The sequence below is a fragment of the Xiphophorus couchianus genome, chromosome 13 (assembly GCF_001444195.1).
Source record: "Xiphophorus couchianus chromosome 13, X_couchianus-1.0, whole genome shotgun sequence".
Taxonomy (NCBI): Eukaryota; Metazoa; Chordata; class Actinopteri; order Cyprinodontiformes; family Poeciliidae; genus Xiphophorus; species Xiphophorus couchianus.
The window spans coordinates 24,850,379-24,873,143 of NC_040240.1; the positions used below are offsets into that span (position 1 = coordinate 24,850,379).

At 38.8% G+C, this 22,765-nt stretch overlaps 3 protein-coding genes across 4 annotated transcripts; 1 reads left to right on the forward strand and 2 right to left on the reverse strand.

The window, feature by feature from the left end:
• Window positions 1-5,242: 5,242 nt before the first annotated feature.
• LOC114155995 (sialin) lies at window positions 5,243-15,536 on the reverse strand. 2 transcript variants are annotated; one of them, XM_028036150.1, is made up of 11 exons: window positions 15,383-15,536; window positions 12,299-12,434; window positions 11,392-11,609; window positions 10,693-10,926; window positions 9,625-9,799; window positions 9,430-9,548; window positions 8,008-8,169; window positions 6,899-7,031; window positions 6,678-6,825; window positions 5,987-6,077; window positions 5,243-5,690 (listed from the first exon to the last, which is right to left on the reverse strand). In XM_028036150.1, the coding sequence occupies exons 2-11, from the start codon at window positions 12,372-12,374 to the stop codon at window positions 5,526-5,528; spliced, it is 1,521 nt and encodes a 506-aa protein (XP_027891951.1). In that variant the 5' UTR covers window positions 12,375-12,434; window positions 15,383-15,536; the 3' UTR covers window positions 5,243-5,525. The 2 variants fall into 2 exon arrangements, with proteins under 2 accessions (XP_027891951.1, XP_027891950.1); XM_028036149.1 differs by having other exon boundaries at window positions 12,299-15,282; window positions 15,383-15,492.
• A 620-nt stretch (window positions 15,537-16,156) lies between these two features.
• Window positions 16,157-19,573, forward strand: mycbp (MYC binding protein). The gene is made up of 5 exons (XM_028036151.1): window positions 16,157-16,309; window positions 16,592-16,664; window positions 17,105-17,153; window positions 19,161-19,293; window positions 19,375-19,573. The coding sequence occupies exons 1-5, from the start codon at window positions 16,295-16,297 to the stop codon at window positions 19,435-19,437; spliced, it is 333 nt and encodes a 110-aa protein (XP_027891952.1). The 5' UTR covers window positions 16,157-16,294; the 3' UTR covers window positions 19,438-19,573.
• Window positions 19,574-20,883: 1,310 nt separating this feature from the next.
• gja9b (gap junction protein alpha 9b) lies at window positions 20,884-22,763 on the reverse strand. Its single transcript, XM_028036152.1, has one exon. The coding sequence runs from the start codon at window positions 22,748-22,750 to the stop codon at window positions 21,242-21,244; it is 1,509 nt and encodes a 502-aa protein (XP_027891953.1). The 5' UTR covers window positions 22,751-22,763; the 3' UTR covers window positions 20,884-21,241.
• Between the last annotated feature and the right edge of the window lie 2 nt (window positions 22,764-22,765).

Here is a 22,765-nt window from a genome sequence, read left to right on the forward strand (position 1 = left end):
CGGTATTTTAGGACACCTATTGATGATCAATCACTGATCGTTTGGTGTCTCTGTGAGTTTCTGTGCAGGATATATAAGAGTTTCGTGTTTCATGGCGAGTAGGTGAACTTTGACCCCTGGTAATCCCCCTTCACCAAGCTCATACAGTCACCAATTTGATAACTTTAAATCAAACATGCCTTATGATCAGACTGACCGAGTTTGAAGCCGATCAATCGAAATCCCTAGGAGGAGTTCGATCAAATGCAAAGGCTGTAAACGGCCACAATAGGGCCCAAAATGGACCTTCAATCCAAAATGGCCGACTTCCTGTTGGGTTTAGAGCATGGCTCCAAGAGACTTTTTTGTACGTCCTGACAAGATACACATGTGTACCAAGTTTCGTAATTCTAAGTTAAAGCATGGCTTGGGGCTGATTTTTTAAAATATTCTAGGGGGCGATGTAGAGAAATTAGGCCACGCCCACCAAATATCGCTATGGATTCCTGTTGGCGGGTGGATAAGGATCCATCCTAGTGAGTTTGGAGCAGCTGGGCCCGAAACTGTGGAATTCAGAGCCAAACGAAATTCGACGGCGTTCGCAACGCCGCCACGCCCACCTGCTTCATCGCAGCCGGTCGGGGTTGGAATCCACAACACACCAACATGTCTTCTGTCTCTGGACACAGTTTCATGTTGATTAGGTCAAAGGGCTAAGATAGCGACCGTTCACAGTAAAACATGACACTTCCTGCTCTCAGGGGGCGTGGCCTACGTAAAAAAAAAATTTCACTGCAGGGTATTTTAGGACACCCGATGACGATCAATCACTGAAAGTTTGGTCCCTCTATGTGTTTTTGTATAGGAAATATAAGAGGTTTTTGTTTCATGGCGTGTAGGTGAACTTTGACCCCTGGTAACCCCCCTTCAACATGCTCCAAAACTCACCAATTTGATAACTTTAAATCAGACATGCCTTATGATCAGACTGACCGAGTTTGAAGCCGATCAATCGAAATCCCTAGGAGGAGTTCGATCAAATACGAAGGCTGTAAACATCAAAATCGAGGTAAAAAATGGACCTTCAATACAAAATGGCCGACTTCCTGCGATACTTGCACTATGACATTACTTGTAAATTCTGAGCGTCTTAGTGAGCTCTACAACTGTACCGAATTTCAAGTCTCTACGATGAAGTAAGTGAATAGCAATGGGTCTGTTGAAAATTGCTAGTTGCCGGCGTTGAGCAATTTTTTTTGCGATTTTTGCAACGACCTTAAAATTCAAAATTTTTAAACCGCCTAGACGCCTCCGCCAAGTTTGGTGAGTTTTTGAATATGATAAAGCCCCCAAAAAGGCACACGAAGAGGGGGGCAGAATAATAATAAGAAACAGTACAGATACAATAGGCCTTCGCAGCGCTTTGCTGCTCGGGCCTAATAATAAACAGTACAGATACAATAGGCCTTCGCAGCGCTTTGCTGCTCGGGCCTAATAATAAACAGTACAGATACAATAGGCCTTCGCAGCGCTTTGCTGCTCGGGCCTAAATATGACATTTTGCTTTAAAGCTGAAACCTCACAAAGTTCAGGTGATTCAATTTGAAGAGATAAGTGATAAGAAGAGTTAACTCCTCTATTTTATCTTAAGCTTTATTGTTACTCCTTTAACTCATAAATTCATATATAATAAAATAATCTTCATGCTGAGACAAAGTTCCTTCATTAAGAAACAAAACATCCTGTTTATCCAGGACACTGTTTATTCTTAAAGAAAAATAATCTGAAAAGTTTGTGTGTTTTACTTGTTTTCTGATGCAAAGTTTTCAAGGTAAGAATTTAGAGTAAAATCAAATTTATATTTAAAATTATTTATGTAGTAGTAGATAATTTGGGCTTCATTTTATGTTTTTGCACCTTTTTTTAAACTTAAGTATAACAATGAACTACTTAATCAGTAATATACTTAAAATACTGAAGATCTTGTGAGCAGCTTTTAGCATTGCAAGCCCAAATCTTTTTATACTATTTATATGATGGAAACTGCCTGAACTAATTAGTAAAATATGTCATCAAGAAATTTATTTCCTGCCAAATAATCAAAAGTAAAACAGAAATACAAGATCTGATCGTTTCAGAACCTTCAAATAAGAATTATTTTTGCTATCAATTTGCACAAATAATAATAATAATATTGTGATACAACAGAAACTGATGTTTATTGTGTTGCGCCACCTAGTAGTTGTTAACAGTAACTGCTCCCCTGAAGCCTCTGGAGCAAGGACGTCTATACAAACTATACATTTTTTAATATAAAAACAGGTTAATATGAACATTTACCTTCAAGCTGTATGAATAATAAAAAAAGTTACAGCCAGAATTAAACAACTGAAACTTAAAGTATAAAGATGATGTACATGTTTAAATATGTACATAAAACATTTCTGAAGAAACGTCCAGACACATTTTAGAGAATTTCAGCAATTTTGTCTTTCTTTTAATCCCATCTTTTAAAAAAAAAAACTAAATATATTTAAAAAAAATTCAGATCACAGAAGAAGTACATTTTACACCCATTTATAAACATCCACATGTAACTTATTTCTCTGCAAACATTTGCAGAAATTATATTTTTAAATCTTATAAAAACAAAACAATTGAATTTGTAATATAAAAAACACATTACATTATTAAAATTATTATTATTAATTGTTATTAAAATGTTGACGTGAAAAGTGCTTCCAGTCTCAAACATCAGGCGCCTGCAGGTGAAAGTGCTTCATCTGAGTTTCATTCTAATGAACGACACTTTAAATCCAGTTTTTCCTTCACAAACTGCAGACTGAAAACTTCGTCTTGTTCTCAGTAACACTGAGACGTTCCTAAGCAGCTTATGTCCAGTTTGGGGTTAAATAACTAAACAAAAACATTGATTTCAAAAATAAAACACCAAATAAAAAGTGCTAAGACCAAAGCAATGTAACAAACCGACTGTGGAATAAATTGTAAAAACAAAACCCAGCATGAAATTAAAACTTCATCCTTTAAAAGTGAATCATCATTAACTCTTAATAATAAGCAAACAGGATGTAAATAAACAAACAAACTCAAGCCTGAACCGTTTTAATCCTGAGATTAATTCAACTTTAAATGTGCAGACAGTGAAGGATCTTTGCAGCTTCAGTCTGTCTGCAAAACAAACCGACAGAAACGGTTCAGCAGCCATTTTACTGACAGTTCAGATGATCCGGTTACTGCCTGATGTCACCACAACTCCACTCATCATCCGCATGCTCAGATTTCCTCACATTAAAATCTTTTATTCTTTTCATACGTTTTAAAAAATCTTATAAGTGCAACTGCATTTTTATTTGGCAACATGTTTAAATAGAATCGTTGCTGTTGTGTCTGTGGAGCCAACAGTGATAAAAAGTCTGTTATTTCATTGTAAACCTGTAGGAGGCGCTGTTGGACATTACCTCTACTTTTAATAGTACCGTAATATAAAATAATTTAACCGGGATGAAGGAAATATTTTCCTCTGGAAACCAGGAGAAACTAAATAAGATAATAGAAAATTTAATGCAATTTTTTTCTCACTTTTTTAACCAATCAGATCTGAAGAGAAACTTCTTTAAAAAACTAAAAACCCTTAAAACGAGAAAAAATTCAGGCTTTATGATTTTATGTTCTGGATATTGTAGATTTCTGATAAAAGCCTTCAGACTCAACTAGCCAGTTTTGTTTACAGAGTTCTGTTTATTTGTTGTTTCTGTTGTTTTGATTATTTATTTTGGATATATAACATGTCTGAGTTCCAGTGTTGCATGTTCATAAGATTTTAAAGCTGATTGATATTTAAGAATCAATAAATATTGATTTATTACCATTATACTACTTTAAAATGGTCTTAAAACAATATCACAATAACTTCTGGAACAATTTATCATCCAGCAAAATTTGAAATAGTAAAATCGATAGTTTTTCTGTAAAGTCGATAGTTTTACCAAAATGCTGCAGATAAACGTCGCCACTCCCAAATATCAGACGTTTATCTCAACAAGACGCCGTCGTGTCTCTGACGGCTGAGACCTGACGAGCGCTAGCACCACGACTGAAACATTAATACATCTCATGTAACCGTTTACCATTATTTATAATGACTTGTCACGTGAATAAGATTATTCACGTGTGATTTTAATTGTGTTTCTTATGGAATCAAAACACCAGAATTACAAAATTGCGTTTTATCAACATTAGCAGAATATAGATAAAGTTTTGTGCACATTTGTAATAGAAACACAGCAACTGACTCTGATGCAGATCAGCATATAAGCAACATTCATATCAGATATCATCCCAGATTTTAAATAAGAAACTGGACAAGAGGAGGACAAAAGAAATGTCACTCCAACTTTGGTCTTTAAGGAACCGAAAGAAAAATCCAGGAAATCTGACGCGATGCTAAAGCCATGAATCATATCAGTTTTAGAGTTTATAGAATAAACTGGATTAACTCTGATTTATTATAAATAAAAGTATTTTTAGGACAAAATTATTCAAAACTTTTCCTGATGTTGTTGTTTGAAATCACCTAAAATCATATTTTCTGTTGAGTTTCTGGTATTTTTCAGGGTTAACTGAAGGTTTAAAGGTTCTGATTTCCAAAACAACACAGTTTAACCCAGGGGTGGGCAACTCCAGGCCTCGAGGGCCGGTCTCCTGCAACTTTTAGATGCATCTCTACTTCAACACACCTGAGTCAAATAATGAGGTCATTAGCAGGACTCTGGAGAACTTGACTGCACTTAGGAGGTGATTCAGCTGTTGGATTCAAGTGTGTTGGACCAGGGAGACATCTAAGAGTTGCAGGACACCGGCCCTCGAGGACCAGGATTGCCCACCCCTGGTTTAACCTGTGAACTGGTCTGTTGTGTGTCATCGTTGTGCTGATTCATCAGTTTTTACTCCTGAATGATTCACATGTCGGAGCTACGAGGCTTAGCGATCAAACTAACAGCATTCCTCTGAAAACGGTTGGGAACTAAAGGCGTGCCGTGGTGGCGTAGCGGTTAGCGTGACCCGTATTTGGAGGCCTTCAGCCCTCGACGTGGCCGTCGCGGGTTCGACTCCCGGACCCGACGATATTTGCCGCATGTCTTCCCCCCTCTCCTTCCCCGTTTCCTGTCAGCCTGCTGTCATATAAGGGACACTAGAGCCACAAAAATACCCCCTGGAGGGGTAAAAAAAAAAAAAACAGTTGGGAACTCAACTGATACGGAGTGAAAAATCAGCCAAAGTCCAAAAATAAACCTTCAAAATACTGAGCAAGACCACCTTCAATGATTACAGGAAAATATGAATCATTAGAAGGCAAGAAAGTAAGAAATCAGCGGTGAATTAAAGCGTTTTTAAAGCGATGTAAACGTCCCACAAGAAGAAAATGTTGCAAAAGAAGTGAAAACTGTGCGTTGAGGTCAGTCTGTGGATTAATTGCCCTGAATCCTTCACCAGGTTGAGCTTCGCTGCTTCTCTTTGGTTTTTCTTCAGCTTGGACCTACCGCCCTCTCCTCATCCTCCTCATCCTCCTCTTCCTCCTCGACGGCCCACGCCTGGATCTTCCCGCTGCCAAATATCATGTAAATGACGGCGCCGCCGATGTTGATCCCAGCAGCGACCCAGAACACCGTCCTCCAGCCTGCCATGGTGTGCTGCAGAAAGGTCAGAGGTCAATCTACCCTGTGTACCACTGCAGACACCTCACTGGAGTTAAAATGTGATTAATAACTCAGTAAAAAATGGAGATTATACAATTATTTTTGTTGTTTTCATGACACAGAAACTAAACTTCCAAGAATCTTATTTTTATGCGAGAGCCTCAATCAACCCAACAGAGGAAAAGAAAACATTAGGAATAAAAAAGTTTAGAGCAAAACAAACAGAAACCAAACCAGACGGGAAAGAAAAGCTGGAGGTGTTTCAGCATCGAGATTTCTTAGAGACTCACATCTTCTGTAAAGTATCCCGTCACGATCGGCGCCACGACGCCCGGGATCGTCCCGAACGTGTTGGTGATTCCCAGGAGGAATCCGGCGTACCTGCCAGGAAAAGATAAAATATAAAGTTTTCCTCCTATGTTGGCTGTGATGCTTTATTCTCACACAAACTGGATCAGAATTAGGGCTGCAACCAACAACTGATTTACTAATTTAATATTTTATTGATTATTCTGACAATCAAAATTTTGATTATTTGCACTTTAAAATTTTAATGTTAATGTTAAAATCAGAAATAGTTATTTCCTGAATAACTATATATTGTTCGTGACAAAATAACTTGATGTGCTGTGATTGGTTAGCCTGCAGACCAATCACATTTAACTATAACTGTTAGCCCCGCCCACTGACCACAACGGATTAGCCTGAAATGATGGCTTTACGTGACATTATTTATGTATTTTATGCATAATTGCATTTTTTAAATTTATTGTAATAAAATTAGATAGCATTTATTGTCATTGAACAGGATTCAACGAAATTTCTATTGCAACTCCCGTGCAAAAATGATCATATTTGTTCATTTATGAATATTTATATATATTGAATTGTGGAAAGTAACACCTCCAGCTCAGATGCTAATCTGTTAGCTCATGACTCCATGTTGGAGTTGAAACGGTTGCCATGGCAGCGGGCACCCACCGGGGAGCGATGTCGATCTGGTTGACGTAGACTCCGGCGGAGCTGGTCCCTCCTAAGCTGGTGGAGAGCGTGAGGAAGGTGACGGTGAGGATGTGGCTGCATCCGGCGTAGCAGACGGCGATGAGGAAGAGCGCCGGCAGCACCAGGCCTGCGGGGAGACGAGTATCTCCATGGCAACCCAGCGGCTAGTCTGTTTAGGCTGAAAAAGTAACCTCACTGACCTGTAAAGGTGAAGATCTTGCGCACGTTGGTGATGCTGAACACCTGCCTCATGATGAGCCAATCAGCAGCCACGCCGGACAGCAGTGAGACCGGAACGCTGCAGAAGTACGGCAGCGCCGACAGGAAGCCGTTCTGACGCCCACAGAGACGCAAATTACTCATTTATTAACACAAAACTCAGCAAACAGAATGAAATCTTTACAACTCATTATAAAATAAACGTTCTAAATAAAAATCTAATTATATTAGCTTAATATGAAATGCTACAACACAGTAAATTCAATCTGTAAACCACAGCAAAATGCAGAACAGAACCCAACAGGAGCAGTTAATTGGATTTTAAGGCTAATTTATATTAATATCTGAATTTTTCACTGATCCTGTTATCAGAAAAAGCAGAAAATGGAGCATGAACGCTTTTAAAACATTTTTAATATCTTCTGGAAAATATTTGGTCCTAATAAACTCAAAATATTTTTCTTTTATTTGCTACCTTTATTACTTTTATTTTAATATCACTCAAGTTGTGCCGTAAACTTCCAGAAACTTTCTACTCAACAGACTTGGGCTCCCGAGACATTAAACTTGGCTGAAGACAGCCAGGATTTTAGAACAAAGTTCTCCATTTTTGTTTCTGAGGTTAAACTAAAAACATTTTCTAGACCAAAAAATAGAAAACATTAAACCATGGCGGTTCCAGGATGAATGTCGCCCTCGACCAATCAGAAGTTAAAAACAAAGAATCTGTATTTCTGTCCCTCATTTCAGGAAGTGAAACTCAAATATTATATAGATTCATCACAAACAGAGTGAAATATTTAAAGAAATAGTTCAAGCTAAGGCTGCAGTTAGCCCCATTGCTGGTAGATTTTTTCCTTCCACTCAACTTTCTGAGACACTGAATTTCAGGTTTTCATTCTCTGTGAGGCAGAATTACCAAAATTAAAATAAATAAACATTTCCTCGTTCTGAAATGAGGGGCAAAAAAAAAACAACCTTTTCACGATATTCACATTCTTTGAGTTTCTGTTGTTCTCGCAGTAGAAACCTGGCTGAACAGGTAAGTTTTAGTTTTTTAATCTGGTGCAACGGAGCAGCAGAAACTCACCGACTGCAGGTCAAAGTGCAGGATGTCGTTCATGTAGGTGGGCAGGGAGGTGAGCAGCGTGTAGAAGGACCAGTTGGAGCACATCTGGGTGACGATGATGGCCCACAGCGGGACGGAAAGCCCCATGGACACAAGAGGCAGCGACCAGCCGTGACCTTTGCCCTGCAGGAAAATTATAGCAGACAAATTTAACTCGTATCTGGGAAACTGTGAGAAAAACAACACACAGATAAACAAGCAGAAGTGTTTAGCATTGATAAAAAAAGAGTTTCACATGTAAACAATAAGATCTGAGAACAAAAAGCAGAAACAGGAGCGTGCTGTGGCGGCGCAGGGGTTAGCACGCCCCACGTCCTGAGGCCTTAGTCCTCAACGCGGACGTCGCGGGTTCCGCAAAAAATACGAGCCACTAGCGCTGCAAAAACTTTGGAGAAAAAAAAGGAAAAAAAAAAAAGCAGAAACAGGAAGTCTAAAGGGGAAGTGAGGAGTATACGGGCCGGACATTTCTCCAACATTTAGTTTGAAAAGCAGATTAGTAATTTATTAGTCTGACGATTAATTGGATTAAACAATGGCACATTCTGCAGACTTATTATTTAAGCTTATATTTTAAAATATAAGGCTGAAACAATCTGATTAATCGATCACTCAAATAATCGCCAACAAATTTAGTAATTGATTAATTATTAACTGGTATACAATGACTCAAAAAAATCATTTGCTGAAAGAACAACTCAGAGCAGTAATTAGGCCAAAACTGTTAAAAATTATATGTATATTTTGCATTTAAAATGCTTTATTGTTGCATTTTAGACAATAAATGTTCTGTTATTTAAAAAAATATATATATTTGTTTGTCTGCATAACTTAATTTATTCCTAATAATGTATAAAAAGGCTTAAGTAGGATGAAAAATCTCCAAAATGTACCATTTTTATTCAATTAATCATCAAAATATTTGATTAGTCATCAGACTAATAGAGAGAATAATTGATTACTGTAATGGTTAGTTGCAAACCTAATAAAATATTAAAAATCTATAAAAAAAATACAAATAAACAAATAATCAAATTCATTTTTAAAGATAAAAAATAAACATTTTATTGCATAAAATGCAATAACAGAATTTCTTTAGTGAACACTTGATCATTTGTAGCAAAGGATGAATTAGGATGATGACGAATAAATTAGTTTTTTCAAATTAAATGCAAAATGTGTATTTTTTTTTTACAGTTCTGGCTTAATGAGTTAAGTACAATTTTCTTTCAGCACATGGCCTTCTTTTGGATCAGTATACTCCAGTTAACGATTAATCGGTTACTAAATTACTTGACGATTAGTTGAACAGCTAATTAATCATGATTAATTGTTTCAGTCAAGCACAAAAAGCTGAATCCAAACAACCAGGATGTTGATGCTCACCTGAGCTCCAATAGAGTTTATTATGTAATCTCTCTCCTGTTCGCTGATCCGACGGTGAGTTCGAGGGTCGTCGGACACGAGAATGCACCAGAAAACGAACCAGAGGCACCCGGCGCCTCCTGAGGGACGAGGACGTGAAGCGTTAATAAAAAAGGAGCTGAATGGAGGCGATTTCTGCGTGTTTCTGCCACGGACCGCAGAGGTAGAACACAGCGGGCCAGCCCAGCTGTTCACAGATGTAACCGGTGAGCGGCAGCGCCAGGCAGGCGCCGAAGCTTCCCCCAGAACCCGACAGGGAGATCAGGAAGGAGCGCTCGAGAGGCGGAGCCCACCGGGTCCACATCGCCATCATGGCTGGGAACGTCACGCCCTGAAAACAAAATTATGAATTACAAATATGTGTAGCAGTAATAATATAACTTTTTAAATTCATAACAACAACAAAACACTTCTCTTTTCCAACAGCCATTGTACAGGGCATTCAGCGGTAAAACCAGCTGACCAAATGTGCTTGACTTCTGCTTGTGTTGCTAGGTAACGGGCCGGGTTTTGCTGGGGTTGCTAGGTAACCCTAGCAATCAGTGCCTTCTGATTTATGACGTTACACTTTGAAGGTTTTTGGAAACGGTTCATTTTCCAGACGTCAAAAAACTTTAACTCATTGCTAAAAAACGTCTGGGTGTCTTTTTAAAGTGTTGGTCTGTTTTTAGAAGCAGTAGAAACGCGAATGGAAGTACAAAGTGCAAAATATGTTCCCTTTAAATCATTGTTAAAGAGCCAGTATTTTGGAAAATCTCCTTTTTCAGCTTTATCTCATGTAATAATGAGGTAACAAACCAGATGTTTTGCCTTGATTCTTTCATGCATGTTAGAGAAGTCCTTTAATCTCCATGGCAACCATTCAGAAGTGCAAAACATGTAGGGGGATCTAGCCCCGCCTTTGAGGACACAGTTCCCCCTTGTTAGCAGTTTACGAGCCAACGAGCTTCCGCCTCACAAAGCAGCTCCTTCAGACTAGCCAGCAGCAATTAGCAAATTAAAGGGTTAACAGAGGAGCCATGTTGTGATAACTTCCTGGAGGCGGAGTTTCAGAAACAGCAGGAATTTAAAAAAATAAACATTTTCAAGGCGTTAAATTATGATGTAAAATTTTTACTCATACTTGATATGTAGCCACTGAAGGTACCATAGCTACTTGTGCTAAAAAATGGCCTTTTGTACCACCGCCCCTTTAAGAGTCTAACACAGAACCAGGTGACCTACCTCTCCGAAGCCCTCCAGGGCCCGCAGAGCGAACAGCCAGCGCGACCCCCACCCAGCAGCCAGCGGCGTGAGGACGGTGAGGACAGCCGTGCCGAACACGCCCACACCCAGGAAGACCTTCCCGCCGTAGTGACCGGCCAGGTAGCCACCCGGGATCTGAGTGCACAGGTACCCGAAGAAGAAGGCGCCCAGCAGCCAGCCTTGAGTCTCTGAGTCCCAGTGATACTGGGGGGTCTGGGGGAACAATCAGCCGTCAACAGGGACAGAAACAGCAGCGCCTGTTCAAATGTCTCTCTGGAGACATGCTGCATTATAAACAAGCCAAGTCGAAAAAATGAACAGTTCTCACTAACTGAGAGTCTGGGGAAAAGGTAGCAGCTCCATATGAGATTGTGACTGACAGCGCTAAGTCCCGCCTCCTGGCTCTGATTGGTTGTTTCTAGTTACTGCTGGGAAAAGGCAGAGGAGCTCAACTTTTTCAGTTTATCTGTCACATACCAAACAAATATGTAAATAAATATATTCTATAAAATTACATACTTAAGCTTTGCGCCATTTATTCACTGTTATTTTTAAACACAATCGCCTGGTAAGCCAACTGCAGTTTGAGCAAATAAACTGACATGTACATGCAATACCTTGCGGACCACTAGGGGGCGCCACGGGAGCCACAGTTTGAGGAACAGTAGAGCAACTCACCCCGTCCGGCTGCTGCAGGGTTCTGCTGCTGTTTTCTGGTCCCGACGGCAGCGGACACGCCGGGTCCGCCGTGGTGTTCCTGGTTCCGGCCGGGTCCGTGGCGTTCACCATGGCGACCATGGCGACGCTGAGGTTGACCCGGAGACCGTAGACCACGGAGATCCCCAGGAACATGAGGACGGCGAGGCTGAGACGGGCCGAGCAGCACCGAGGGGGAACTGTTGAATTTGAATTTCGTTGTTCTTGAGACAATGACAATAAAGATTTATCTTATCTTATCGTATCTTGACGGGAACGGATATGACAAAAGTCCAAATGACTCTGGTTTGTTTGTTCACCAACGCTTTGTTTTGAATTGGACTCTGTTGCAGAATCTGTGAAAATGTGTTTCTGTGTTGTTTCTGCTGTGATGTTTGGACCCAGCAGCTCTGAGTCTTTAGGGACATAAATGTTTTATTCTCCATCGTCCTAGTTGATGTCTGGAGATGTTGCTTCAACGTGATGCTAGCTCACTCCTCCAAAAGTTAAGTTCTCCCTAAAACTGAAAACTGAAACAGATTTTTGTTTTGTTGTTGGTTTCGAAGTAATGGCTTCGAAAACATTCATTTGTTTAAATGAATAAATATTAAAAATACTCATTAAATAATAAAATATTCAATAATACGTATGTTTTTACTATTTATACATTTCTTGTATTTGTTTTATTATTCAGTCATTTATTTGTATATATGTTCTATTGTTGTTGTTTTATCTGAGCAAATTTCCAGTAAGAAAAAATAAAAAGCAAGATATGAAAAAAAATAAAATAAATAATAATAATAATGTGCTCCATCTTCAGCTTCTCTTTTGGAGAAAAAAGCTGCTGTTTGCTTTAACTTTGCCATGTAAACAAACCAACCAAACTCACCGGCGTCCTTCCCCAGGAGAACCTCGGTGTCTCCGCTGTCCTCGGTGTTGATGGAGCGGCCATTGGGCAGCGGCATGGCAGGCGTCTGACGCGGACTGGATCGGTCGGTGGGTCGCTGCTACTGAGCCATGATGAGCTGGAAACATTAAAACGTCAACAAAGCAGAGAGGAAGCGAGATGAACGCGTGACGGAGTTTCAGCTGATCGGGATTGTTGTTGAAATTCTGCAGAAATGTTCCCAGTACCACTTCCTGTTTCAGTAATCTGAACATGTTTAGCTTCAGCAGAGCAGTTCTGATGGACAACAGGTGGCATCCAGTGAAACTCAGCTCACAGTTTAACAGCAGTCTGCTTTCAAAACCTGCATTTTCAGCAGAACGTAGAAAAATCTGCAGACATTTTCTCAGTCATGAATTAACCCTTGATATGTAAAAAGCTTTTAAGACAAACCTAGCTTTAATCCAGTAGCTCATCATCACTGAAAAATGCAACTTTTAATTTTATTCAGTAAGGGAAAAATTTAAAAATAATAGCTACTGGTCTAAACTGAGACAAACGAAGCAGAACGAGGAGCAAAATGTATCTTCACCACACACAAAAACATCTCCAAACATCACTGCATCAAAATATGAAGTCCTGGAGTCACCAACAGGCCTGTGACAATAACAAACTGTCCAAAAAATAGTTATTTTGAGACCATTTTAAGTAATATATTGACAAGGGCATAATAATGCAGGTTTGCCCTTTCAAAGGTTAATAAACTTTCATATTATAAGGAAGACTTTACACTGGAACAGGAAGATATTTTTAATAAAATAAAACAACAAAAAACAGTAAATAAAACAGAAACTAAAAACACACACAACCAAAAATATAAATAAAATGGATTATGAAGTTTCTCTAAACAAAACTGCTCTTTGAAAAAATATTAATAATCAGCTGATCTTGATTTATCATAAGATTAATTGATTATTGAGAGAGGCTTAGCCACCAAGTCTCCAAATCAACCATCAGTTGTCATCTGAGATACTTACTACTGGTACTCTTCTGTCACAAACATGTGAAGTTTGCTCAACTCTCCGGGGATTTCACCTGAATCAGACTAAACTTTCCAACAACAAAACCTCCAGGTGAGTCGATGATAAGCACAGTGGAGGTTGGGTGATGCTGTGGGCCTGTTTCACTTCTAAAGTCTCATTATGTGCAACTGCAACATAAACAAAAACTATCTGCTTTCTGCCCATTTTTCAGCATTTATGCAAAATCTACTGCAAATTAAACAAATAATCTGGGTCAGAATCACCTTGACAACAGCCTGACATTTAGTTTAACTTTACTGTTACAAAGCGCCGCGACTTTGAGGAAGTTCCTAATTAAACTTTGCTTTAATTAGGAACTATTGAAATGTCTGAGAGAGAAACAGGAAGTAGATAAAGTCATGGTAAAGAAAGAAAGTACATCCTCTTTATTTGCTTTTTTTTACACATCAGGGAAAAGTGATCAGGTGTTTCTGAGTTTGTGAAATAATTCAAATTAAACCTCAAGAGTAAAAAGTACAACATGTTCCTCACTGTTATTTATCAAGGAAATAAGAAGCAGGAAGGATTTACAAAAGAAGCAGAGAAGTTAAGAAATCCTCACAGAGAGCTTCAGAAAGACAGATTTACCTGCGAGAAGTTTTATTTATGAAAAACAACATGTGCTGAACTCAACTGCAATGGACTTTACTGCTCCACTGCTGAAGAAAAGTTATGTTGGTTTGCTGGAAAACCTTTGGACAAACAATTAAATTGTGGAAGAACATAACAAGTTCTTCAGGAGGAGCTACTGGCAAAACTCATAGTTTACTGAAAAAACATTAACACAATTACTAGGGAAAAAATAAGCAGAAATTTCCAAAAATATCCAAAAACCTTGAAAAACTGCTGACCAAGACAACTTTGAAAGATTAGAAAAAGGTCCAACTTCTTGGAATCAGAGTCATTAAAGTGTAGCAATTTATATTTTAATAAACTTATCTAAAGAAACTGTTTGTGTTTAATTCACTATCAGATGAAAGCGGAGATAAAACATATATTTATCATTTTTCATGTGACTAAAGCAAGTATGAGAGCAAGGCATCACGAGGATTCCTGTCAGGAACAATCAATGCGTTACTGAATCTCTGTCTTTGAGATTCAGATTAACTTCATGCGAAAAGGACAAATTAGCAACAATAAGAGGAAACATGGAGGACGCAGCAAAATAAAGCTCTGACTTGGAAACATTTGGTTATCTGGTCTGTAATTTAAAGTCATGACGCTGTAAAGGCCCAGAGGAACCTGATGTGATGTTTTTTAATATGCCACAGGATTAAAGATTCACTTCAGATTTGTCTGTAAAAATCAACCAACTCACTTCAGGTCACCTAAAAGAACAACATTAAATTGTCAGTTTTTAGCTTTATTTTTCTATTTTGCTATAAGTCATTAGTTCATCATGATAAAATCTAACTTATCTAAAATAACCTTATTACTTCTGATGACATCATAAGGATAATTTTGGCAGCAACAAAACACAAACCTGAATGCTTCAGAGAATCCTGGTTAAAATATTAGTTAATTTCTTTAATATTTACTATTTCATGCCAACCGAATAGCAGGATTTGTGTGCGTTTTGTCATGTCATCTACCTAGATATGCACAAAATAGATTTTTTTTAAAACTAAAAAACTTTGTATTTTGTAAAATCATAAAAAACTAAACTATACTGCATCACCCAACTGTGAGTTTTATCCATATGCGTTAGTGAAATACAAAACTAAAGTTAACACGTTAATTTTAAGCTTCTGTTCCTTAAATCAAAAAAATTACAGAATACTGGGAAATTTTGGCTTAAAATAGACAACTTTAATATGTAATCCATTGACAGAAAACTAAACTAAAAAATAAACAAGAAGGGCGTCAGTTATCATCGCTGTCAGACACTAAAAACCGAAACCTGATCTGAAAATAGAACAAGTAACCGCAGAATACAACTTCACTGTAACCGAGAGGTATCAGGCAAGTCAAAACCTGTAACTGTATTTCTAAAATTAAATCTTACCTTCTTAATTCTAATCAAGCGAATAAACATAACGCTTCTCCCGGCAAGACACAAACTAAACAAAGCTGCTTGTTTTTCAACAGTCACAAGAGGAACAACGATTCCGGGAAAACAGATCTACAAATCATTCAGACGCGCTACGCCTCGTTTGAGACCCGGAAGTGAGTGCGGTAGGCATGATTTATCAATCTGTACTAACGATTATGACGTTGACGCTTCTGATTGGCTCCTCGTGCTCACGTGACTACACACTTTAAATAAATTAAATTATTAAAGCGGTGTTTTCGTAGTTTTAATAATGTAGCATTTTCTCATATATTTTGAAAATAAAACGTCTTCAAATGATTCGTGAACTCTCTTTACAATCGTCACAATTTAAAGTTTTTGCTGCGTTTTAGTTGACTTTTTAAAGTGTATTTCAACACTCGAAAGCATTTAGCAAGCGAAATATAACAAGAAAATATTCGGCTGCTTGATTTCTTTTAAGGCCTCAATATTTCTGAAAATATTCGAATATTATTGTTTACAGCTATTTAAAACACAATTATAATAAATATATTTAATATAATTTTTATTCTGTTTTTCATAGTATATCGTTTTCTGCAGTTAGACTTAAAAACGTTACATCATAAATTTAATCACATTTTAATGTCTTTCATGAATACATTTCTTAAAAATACTTCCGTAATTTCAGTAACTCTGAAAGCTTTTAGCCACTTTTCTCTTCCAGTTTTAATGTTATATTTTCTATTTATCTACTTTTGAAAAAAATGTTTTTGTTTTCTGGTGTTGCTATGGCAACAGCCCACTTGTTTGTAAGCGGAAGGATTAGCACCACAGGCTAACGGTTGCGGCTCAGTTTGGAACTGTCTCATATTTGCCACCTTAAACCAAACAGTTTTAGCAGCATTTATGGCTAGCTTCAGGGTGAGTAAATCCCGGGAGCCTCGCTCTGTTTTATCGCTAATACGTATATGTATATATATTTTTTACATTGTTACGTTTTGTTTATGTTTTAATTTTTATGCTAATGTAGCGTTAGCTAACTGGTTAGCATCGTGTGTAGCTGGGTCGTGAACGCACCACGAGACCTGCCTGCTTTATATTCAGCTTTTATGTCAACATAACCCCTCTGGAGCTGCTGTTACCGGGGTAATTCAACGTATTTTGACGTTGAATTACAACAGCTTTTTTGATTCTTTGTTTTAGGCCCCAGAATCGAAGCGGGAACAGTTTAGGAGATACTTGGAGAAATCAGGAGTTCTGGACTCTCTAACCAGCGGTGAGTGGACAGGAAGTTCAGTCACCTGTTAGTTAGTTTAACTGCTTCAGTCATGCGCGAAAGTTGCTGCAAGAACACAGATGTTGTGATTTGTAACTTTAAAAATAATATCATTCTGTTTAACATTTTCCTTTCACAGCTTTATCTGTGTTGATATAAAATAATATACTGACATGAATTTAGCTTCTCCGTTTGGGCAGAAATTATTAAAAATAAATCTCTGTTCTAAATTACATTTTTTAAACAAATTGCTATGAATTTATTTACACAGTTACCAAAATATAATGTGAACCTTTAACAAAAAAATAAAACAAAGCTTTACAGTTTATTAAACACCACATTTGTGTAATTGAACAAACTTTCAGCTTTATGTTAAACAGCTAAATGTTATTACATGTAGGTTTCAGTACTGTGTTGATTTATCCGTTTCTATCTTGCAGTGCTTGTGGCTCTTTATGAAGAACCAGACAAACCAGACAATGCACTTGAGTATCCTTTTTTAAATTAAATGACATATTGTTTAAATGCTGTATTTATATTCTAATATCTAAAATGAGACTTGGTCTTGCTCCTGCCTGAACCATGACGGTTATTTCTAGTCAAACTTTAAGGAAAATATGATTTCCTGCCCAGAATGTTTGGAGTTGTTGTCTTTATGTTCACTGTTCACATTTTGACTGTATTTAATAACAGATTTGTTTGATTGGATCTTAAATTCTATAATTTAAAGACATTTTTTTCTGTTCTAACACAAATTGTGTTTAATTTGGGACACTATTTACCCAGTCATTCTAATCTCTCTATAACCCAATAGGGGGCGCTGCCACTCTGATGTTCAGGTTGTTTTTAACTACTGAGGAATATTTTGCTTAATTTCCTGCAACATTGCTGATTTAAAATAGTATTTAAAGTATTTATTTGCCTGTTGAAAAGTAATTTATCTAAACAAATTTAGCAGAGCTGTGAAACAGCAGAGGCAGTGTGTTTCCTGTGTATCAAGTTTAACTGGATTATTCTGCTAATATCTCTTTGGGAGGGTTTATTATTAACGGCATACAGTGAAGAGCAAAAGATATTCTGCTTTTAAGATAAAAAAAAATAAACTATTTAAAAATATAAAAGTTAAACCAAAGAATTAAAAGTGTTTGGAGTTCTGTGAAGTACTTATTCAGTAGTGTGGCTGCAATAAACAGAAGTTTAATCAAAGTCAGTTTGCATAAAAAGACAAATGTCTGAAAATATCTGGAATTAATTTCAGCCAAATGCATAAAAAATATCCAACAGACAAAGTTATTTTACATTAAATCACATCTGACCATTCACAAAAAAATCTGATTTATGGCTGGACTGTAAATCAATTTTACTGATTGATTAAAATTTCTGTTGATGAAGATTTAATTTATGGAAAATCATACGCTCCTTGGGCTTATGTGGTTCAGAGTTACATCAGCTTTTCCAGGACGGCCATCTTGTTTTGCAGCTTGTATTTAGTTAGACGTTAAATTCAGGTCAGCTCCCAGAGTGGGAGGACTAAGGTAACGTTTTTGAATATATATTCTTTCAGTTGTAATTTAATTCTGGGAAACGTAAACTGATAAAAAGTGGAAATTAGATTTGATATGAATGAAATCTGAGATTTTATTTTCAAGGAATATCGCCGAACCTCGTCTGATTCCTGTTGCATTTAATTGATAGTATTCACAGAAAGAAATTTTGCTGGATGATAAATTGTGCCAGAAATGTTTGCAATAAACAAAAATATTGTTGTTTTGAGACCATTTTCAAATAATATAATGGTAATGGCATAATTCTCAAAGATCAATAAACTTTAAATGAACATTTAACACTGGAACTTCAAAGCATTTCAAATAACCAAATTACACAAACAAAACAACAAAAGCAACAAATAAAATGAATTATGAAGTTTAAAAATGTTTAGTTGAGACCAAATCACAACACTGAAAACTTTTGTCATCTAGTTTTTGGTAGAAAGAAAAAAAACAATAAATCATGCAAATGAAAATGATTGAGCTCATTTTCACTTATCATGCGATGGATTGATTTATTGCTTATTGCAACATGATAATGGAAAAAACTAAATCTTCTTGTGACTCTTGAACTCTTAGTTTTATTTCTAGAGAATTTAACTAATTTCAGACAAATTGAATCTTTTACACTCTCAGGTCAGAAAGCTGCAAACTTTATGAGCTCAAATGTCTGTTTGTTTTTCATTTACACAGTAGCACACAGAAAATAAAACATTATCTTTACTATCTCTTATAATTTGCTGTTAAAACTGTTCAATACCACTGCACTGCATATAAAACCTTATTTATGCAAAACTGTTCCAACTATTTGCACTACAGGGACAATAAAAGGCATTTCTGATCTATTCTGTAGTTTGAAATTAGTTCAGATGTTTTTTTTTAGAGTCGTAATCTCCTAAACCTCCTCAGCCTGCTGTGACTCATAACTGGACCTTAACCAGCTTCTCAGCTACATAAAGCTCCACCTGGGGGGCTTGGTGTGTGCAGAGCCGACCGACACTGAGGTTCTGCAGACAGAGCTGGCCGATCTACAGCAGAAGTTCAATCTGCTGATGGAGGAGAACAAAGAGCTGAGGAACAAGGTGAGACGCTCGGCTGTCGATGTTTCTGTTTGTGTGTCCAGAGCTGAAAACATTAACCTCCCGTTCCTCCTCGTCTCACAGTTGCTGCAGTATGAGCCGTTGCCTGAAGAGGGAGCTCCACAGCAGCCGGAGGGCGTGGTATAAAAAGAACATTAAAGTTGTCATTTTCTTTGTATAGAATGTATTTGTTTATTCATTATTACAGTGAAGTGAAGACAGACTGTTGATTTTTGTTAAATAAGAACCAGCTGCTGCTCCCGAATAAAACTATTTTCTGCCACGTTTGCATCGTCGCAATTTTTTTACATAAAACTAAATTATTTTAGATACCAGCTGTTTCTCTGAGCATTAAGTAGAAAAATAATATTTATACAATAAAAAATCAAAATCAGACAAGATGTTAGTGTTGGAACCAGAGGCGGTCCTAGCATAAATGATATCCTGGGAAACTTAGCGTTACAGGAAAACCGTTTATCCCATGTCATCAGTGGCTATGCTAACTGGCCTTAGCATTCACAGCATGCTTTGCTAACTGCAGTGTAACAGAGAGCAAAGGGGGGAGAAGGAGAGAGGTATGAGCAGTGCCACACAGAGGGTGATTGACGGCACTAAGACCCTGTAACAGGACAAACTGTCTTGTTACAGTGGATTCGCTTCACATTGACTATAAAAAAAACAACAGAAAACTCGTCCAGAGCAAAGCAGACATCTTTTTTGTTTTTTATTTCTGAGTGTTCGTACCGAGTTTGGATAAATTCATACCAGACCTCTGAACTGAAAGTGTCTGTTTGAATGATTGTGCGATGGTGCCTGAAACATTACAGATCAATGAGTTGGTTTTCCATTCCCCTGCGGTCCGTCAGCCTGTGTTCAGCTGAATCATTACAAGTCGATCTGTTGGCCTGAAACTGACCTGGAAATGGTACAAAAAAAGAAAGTTCTATGGTTGTGGTCTAAACGTTTCTCTGCCGTCAAGACTATAATCTCTTAGTGATGTGCAGCGATCGATTTTAAAGTGGTTGAGGACTAGTTGTGTCTGTTGAGGCCTTTAGTCAATACTTTCCTTTAATCTTGAAAAGCTTCTTAGTTTATCGTCCACTGTGGCTTTCTGAAGGTCTTCCAAGGATCTCCTTTGAGTTTTGGATCCCTTAGTTTCAATCCAGTTCTGGTACCCAGGCTTTTTTAGATTTAGAGTGTTTTCACACATGTAGTTTGTTTACTTTGGTCTAAATCAGTTGAGTTTGTTAACTTAAAGTCTTGATTGCTGTGTTCACATCTACACAAATGAACCAAACCAAGGTAGGAAACAAACAAGAGGACTAAACACCTCAGGTAAACACCCCCAAGTAATCTGGCAAAGACCCGACAGAGGAATGCATCATCCTTCAGTTGATCATTGACAGAATGCCGATGCTTTCATCAAGAGCTATTGGGAATTACCTAGTTGGCACTAAAATCTTGTCTTCTGTCTTTTAAACCCTGATATTCGAGTGATTTATTTAGACTAAGCTGACAAATTGGAGCAACATGCCCAAAGAACAAATCTGAACCCAAGACTCTTAAACAACCCTTGTGTTTAAGAGTTTAATTTTGGGTCAGAATTTCAGGCTTTAAAAATATTCCTCTGGTGGTAGTCAGAAATCAAACCAACCTCCACAGAAAAACTCTAGAAGACCTTCAGAAATCTTGAAGAACTGTTGATCTAGACTGCTGTTGCATTTAGAAATCTAGGTAACTCCATATCCCAGCTGATGGGTTGAATGATTCAGAGAGAAGTAACCTCAACAAACAAAAAGACATTCCTCTGAAACTGACAGAACAAGCAGACAAAGTCAAAAACACAATCCTGGCAAACAATTAAACAAGACCACTTTAAAGATTTTAGAGACTTCTGACTGGAAGAAAAATATAAATAAAGGATTGGATCAGGACTTTTAGCACATTTAAATTAAATTTGTAAGTCAGTTGGGGCTCGTCTGCTGCTCCCGCTGCTCGCCGCTGACACCCTTCGGTTCGGTGAAGAAGTGACAGGACTGTTACTCTCCCGGCTGTGTCGAGACACTGAGCTCAGTTCCCCCACAGAGTCTGGGCTCTGGGACCTGCTCGGCCTCTTCGTGTCCGACTTGGAGACGATCCTTGCTCTGGGGCCGGCGCAGCTGCTGCGGAGCTTCATGCTGCTGTTTCCATGATAGGAGTCTCCACTGTCTGAACAGTTCCCCTCAACCACAGTCGAGCAGTTCCACGGTGGACTGAGCCGCCGTGTCTTCCTTGCTATGCCCGACAACATGGTGGAGGAGGAGGTGTCTGCCACAGGCAGAGTGGGGTACTCTGATCTCCCACACTCCAGGTCATCTTGGTGGGGTGAGGAGAGATCCTCTGGTTCGTCATGTTTGTCCATAGGAGGCGAGCGTGTCTCACTGCTGGTGTTGTTGGAGTTGCTGTTCTGCTCCGTGGGGCTTGGCACTCCCTCCTTGATGTCCTTGTGGCCCTCCGGCTTTGCACCGGGATCCCCTTGAATTGGGACGAAGGCAGAGGAAGCACTGAGGAGGGGGTAGTTGGGTCCATTGCCCTGCTTCTCCAGCAGTAACGTGTATCCACTGGGAGCAGTGGGAATCGTACTCTTGCGACCCACTGAAGTTCCAACACACACCTGATGCACAACAGAGTTCTTTTTGGACTTGCTAACGTAGTAGTCATCCAGGTCGTCCTTGAGGTGAGGATAGTAGTTCAAGATGCCCTTCTTGATTTTCTTGAAGCCCAGATGCATGATCTCCAGTAGGCTGAGGAACAGGGAGATGCAGGCAATGGCTTGCATGAACATCATGAAGACGGTTTTCTCCGTGGGTCTGGAGACGAAGCAGTCCACCACATTGGGGCACGGCTCCCTCTCACACTTATAGAGCGTGTTCAGGCGGTGTCCGTAGAGGATGTACTGACCTGTCATGAAGCTGACCTCCACCACTGAGCGAGTGACAATGTGAGCTACGTAGGTGCACAGCAGCGAACCCCTCAGGGGGGCTTTGTTCAGCTTCCCCTGCTCCAACTGCCTCATCTCCTTCTCAATCCTCCTCTTCACCTCCACCATTTCTGCATCCACAGCTTCCAGCTCCCGGCGCAGCGCCACCTTCTTGCAGTGTCGCTCCTTCTCCAGAGCGCGCAGCTGGTAAATGGCATGGCCCATGTACACCAGGGAGGGCGAGGACACAAAGATCACCTGGAGCACCCAGTACCGGATCAGGGAGATGGGGAATGCCTGGTCGTAGCAGACGTTACGGCAGCCAGGCTGCTCCGTGTTGCAGATGAAGTCCGACTGTTCGTCGTTCCACACATCCTCAGCAGCCACACCCAGCACCAGCATCCGGAAGATGAACAGGATAGTAAGCCAGATCTTGCCTACCATGGTGGAGTGGATATGGACCTCCTCCAAGATCCCACCAAGGAAGTTCCAGTCTCCCATTTTTTTACATTAGCA

Coding starts and splice junctions, on each gene's coding strand:
- LOC114155995 (XM_028036150.1), bottom strand. CDS start 12,374: ATGCCGCTGCCCAATGGCCGCTCCATCAACACCGAGGACAGCGGAGAC. Junction 8,170..9,429: donor TAAACTCTATTGGAGCTCAG/GTGAGCATCAAC, acceptor ATTTTCCTGCAG/GGCAAAGGTCACGGCTGGTC. Junction 6,826..6,898: donor CAAGATCTTCACCTTTACAG/GTCAGTGAGGTT, acceptor GTCTCCCCGCAG/GCCTGGTGCTGCCGGCGCTC.
- mycbp (XM_028036151.1), top strand. Junction 16,665..17,104: donor TCTGGACTCTCTAACCAGCG/GTGAGTGGACAG, acceptor TCTATCTTGCAG/TGCTTGTGGCTCTTTATGAA. Junction 19,294..19,374: donor ACAAAGAGCTGAGGAACAAG/GTGAGACGCTCG, acceptor CTCGTCTCACAG/TTGCTGCAGTATGAGCCGTT.
- gja9b (XM_028036152.1), bottom strand. CDS start 22,750: ATGGGAGACTGGAACTTCCTTGGTGGGATCTTGGAGGAGGTCCATATC.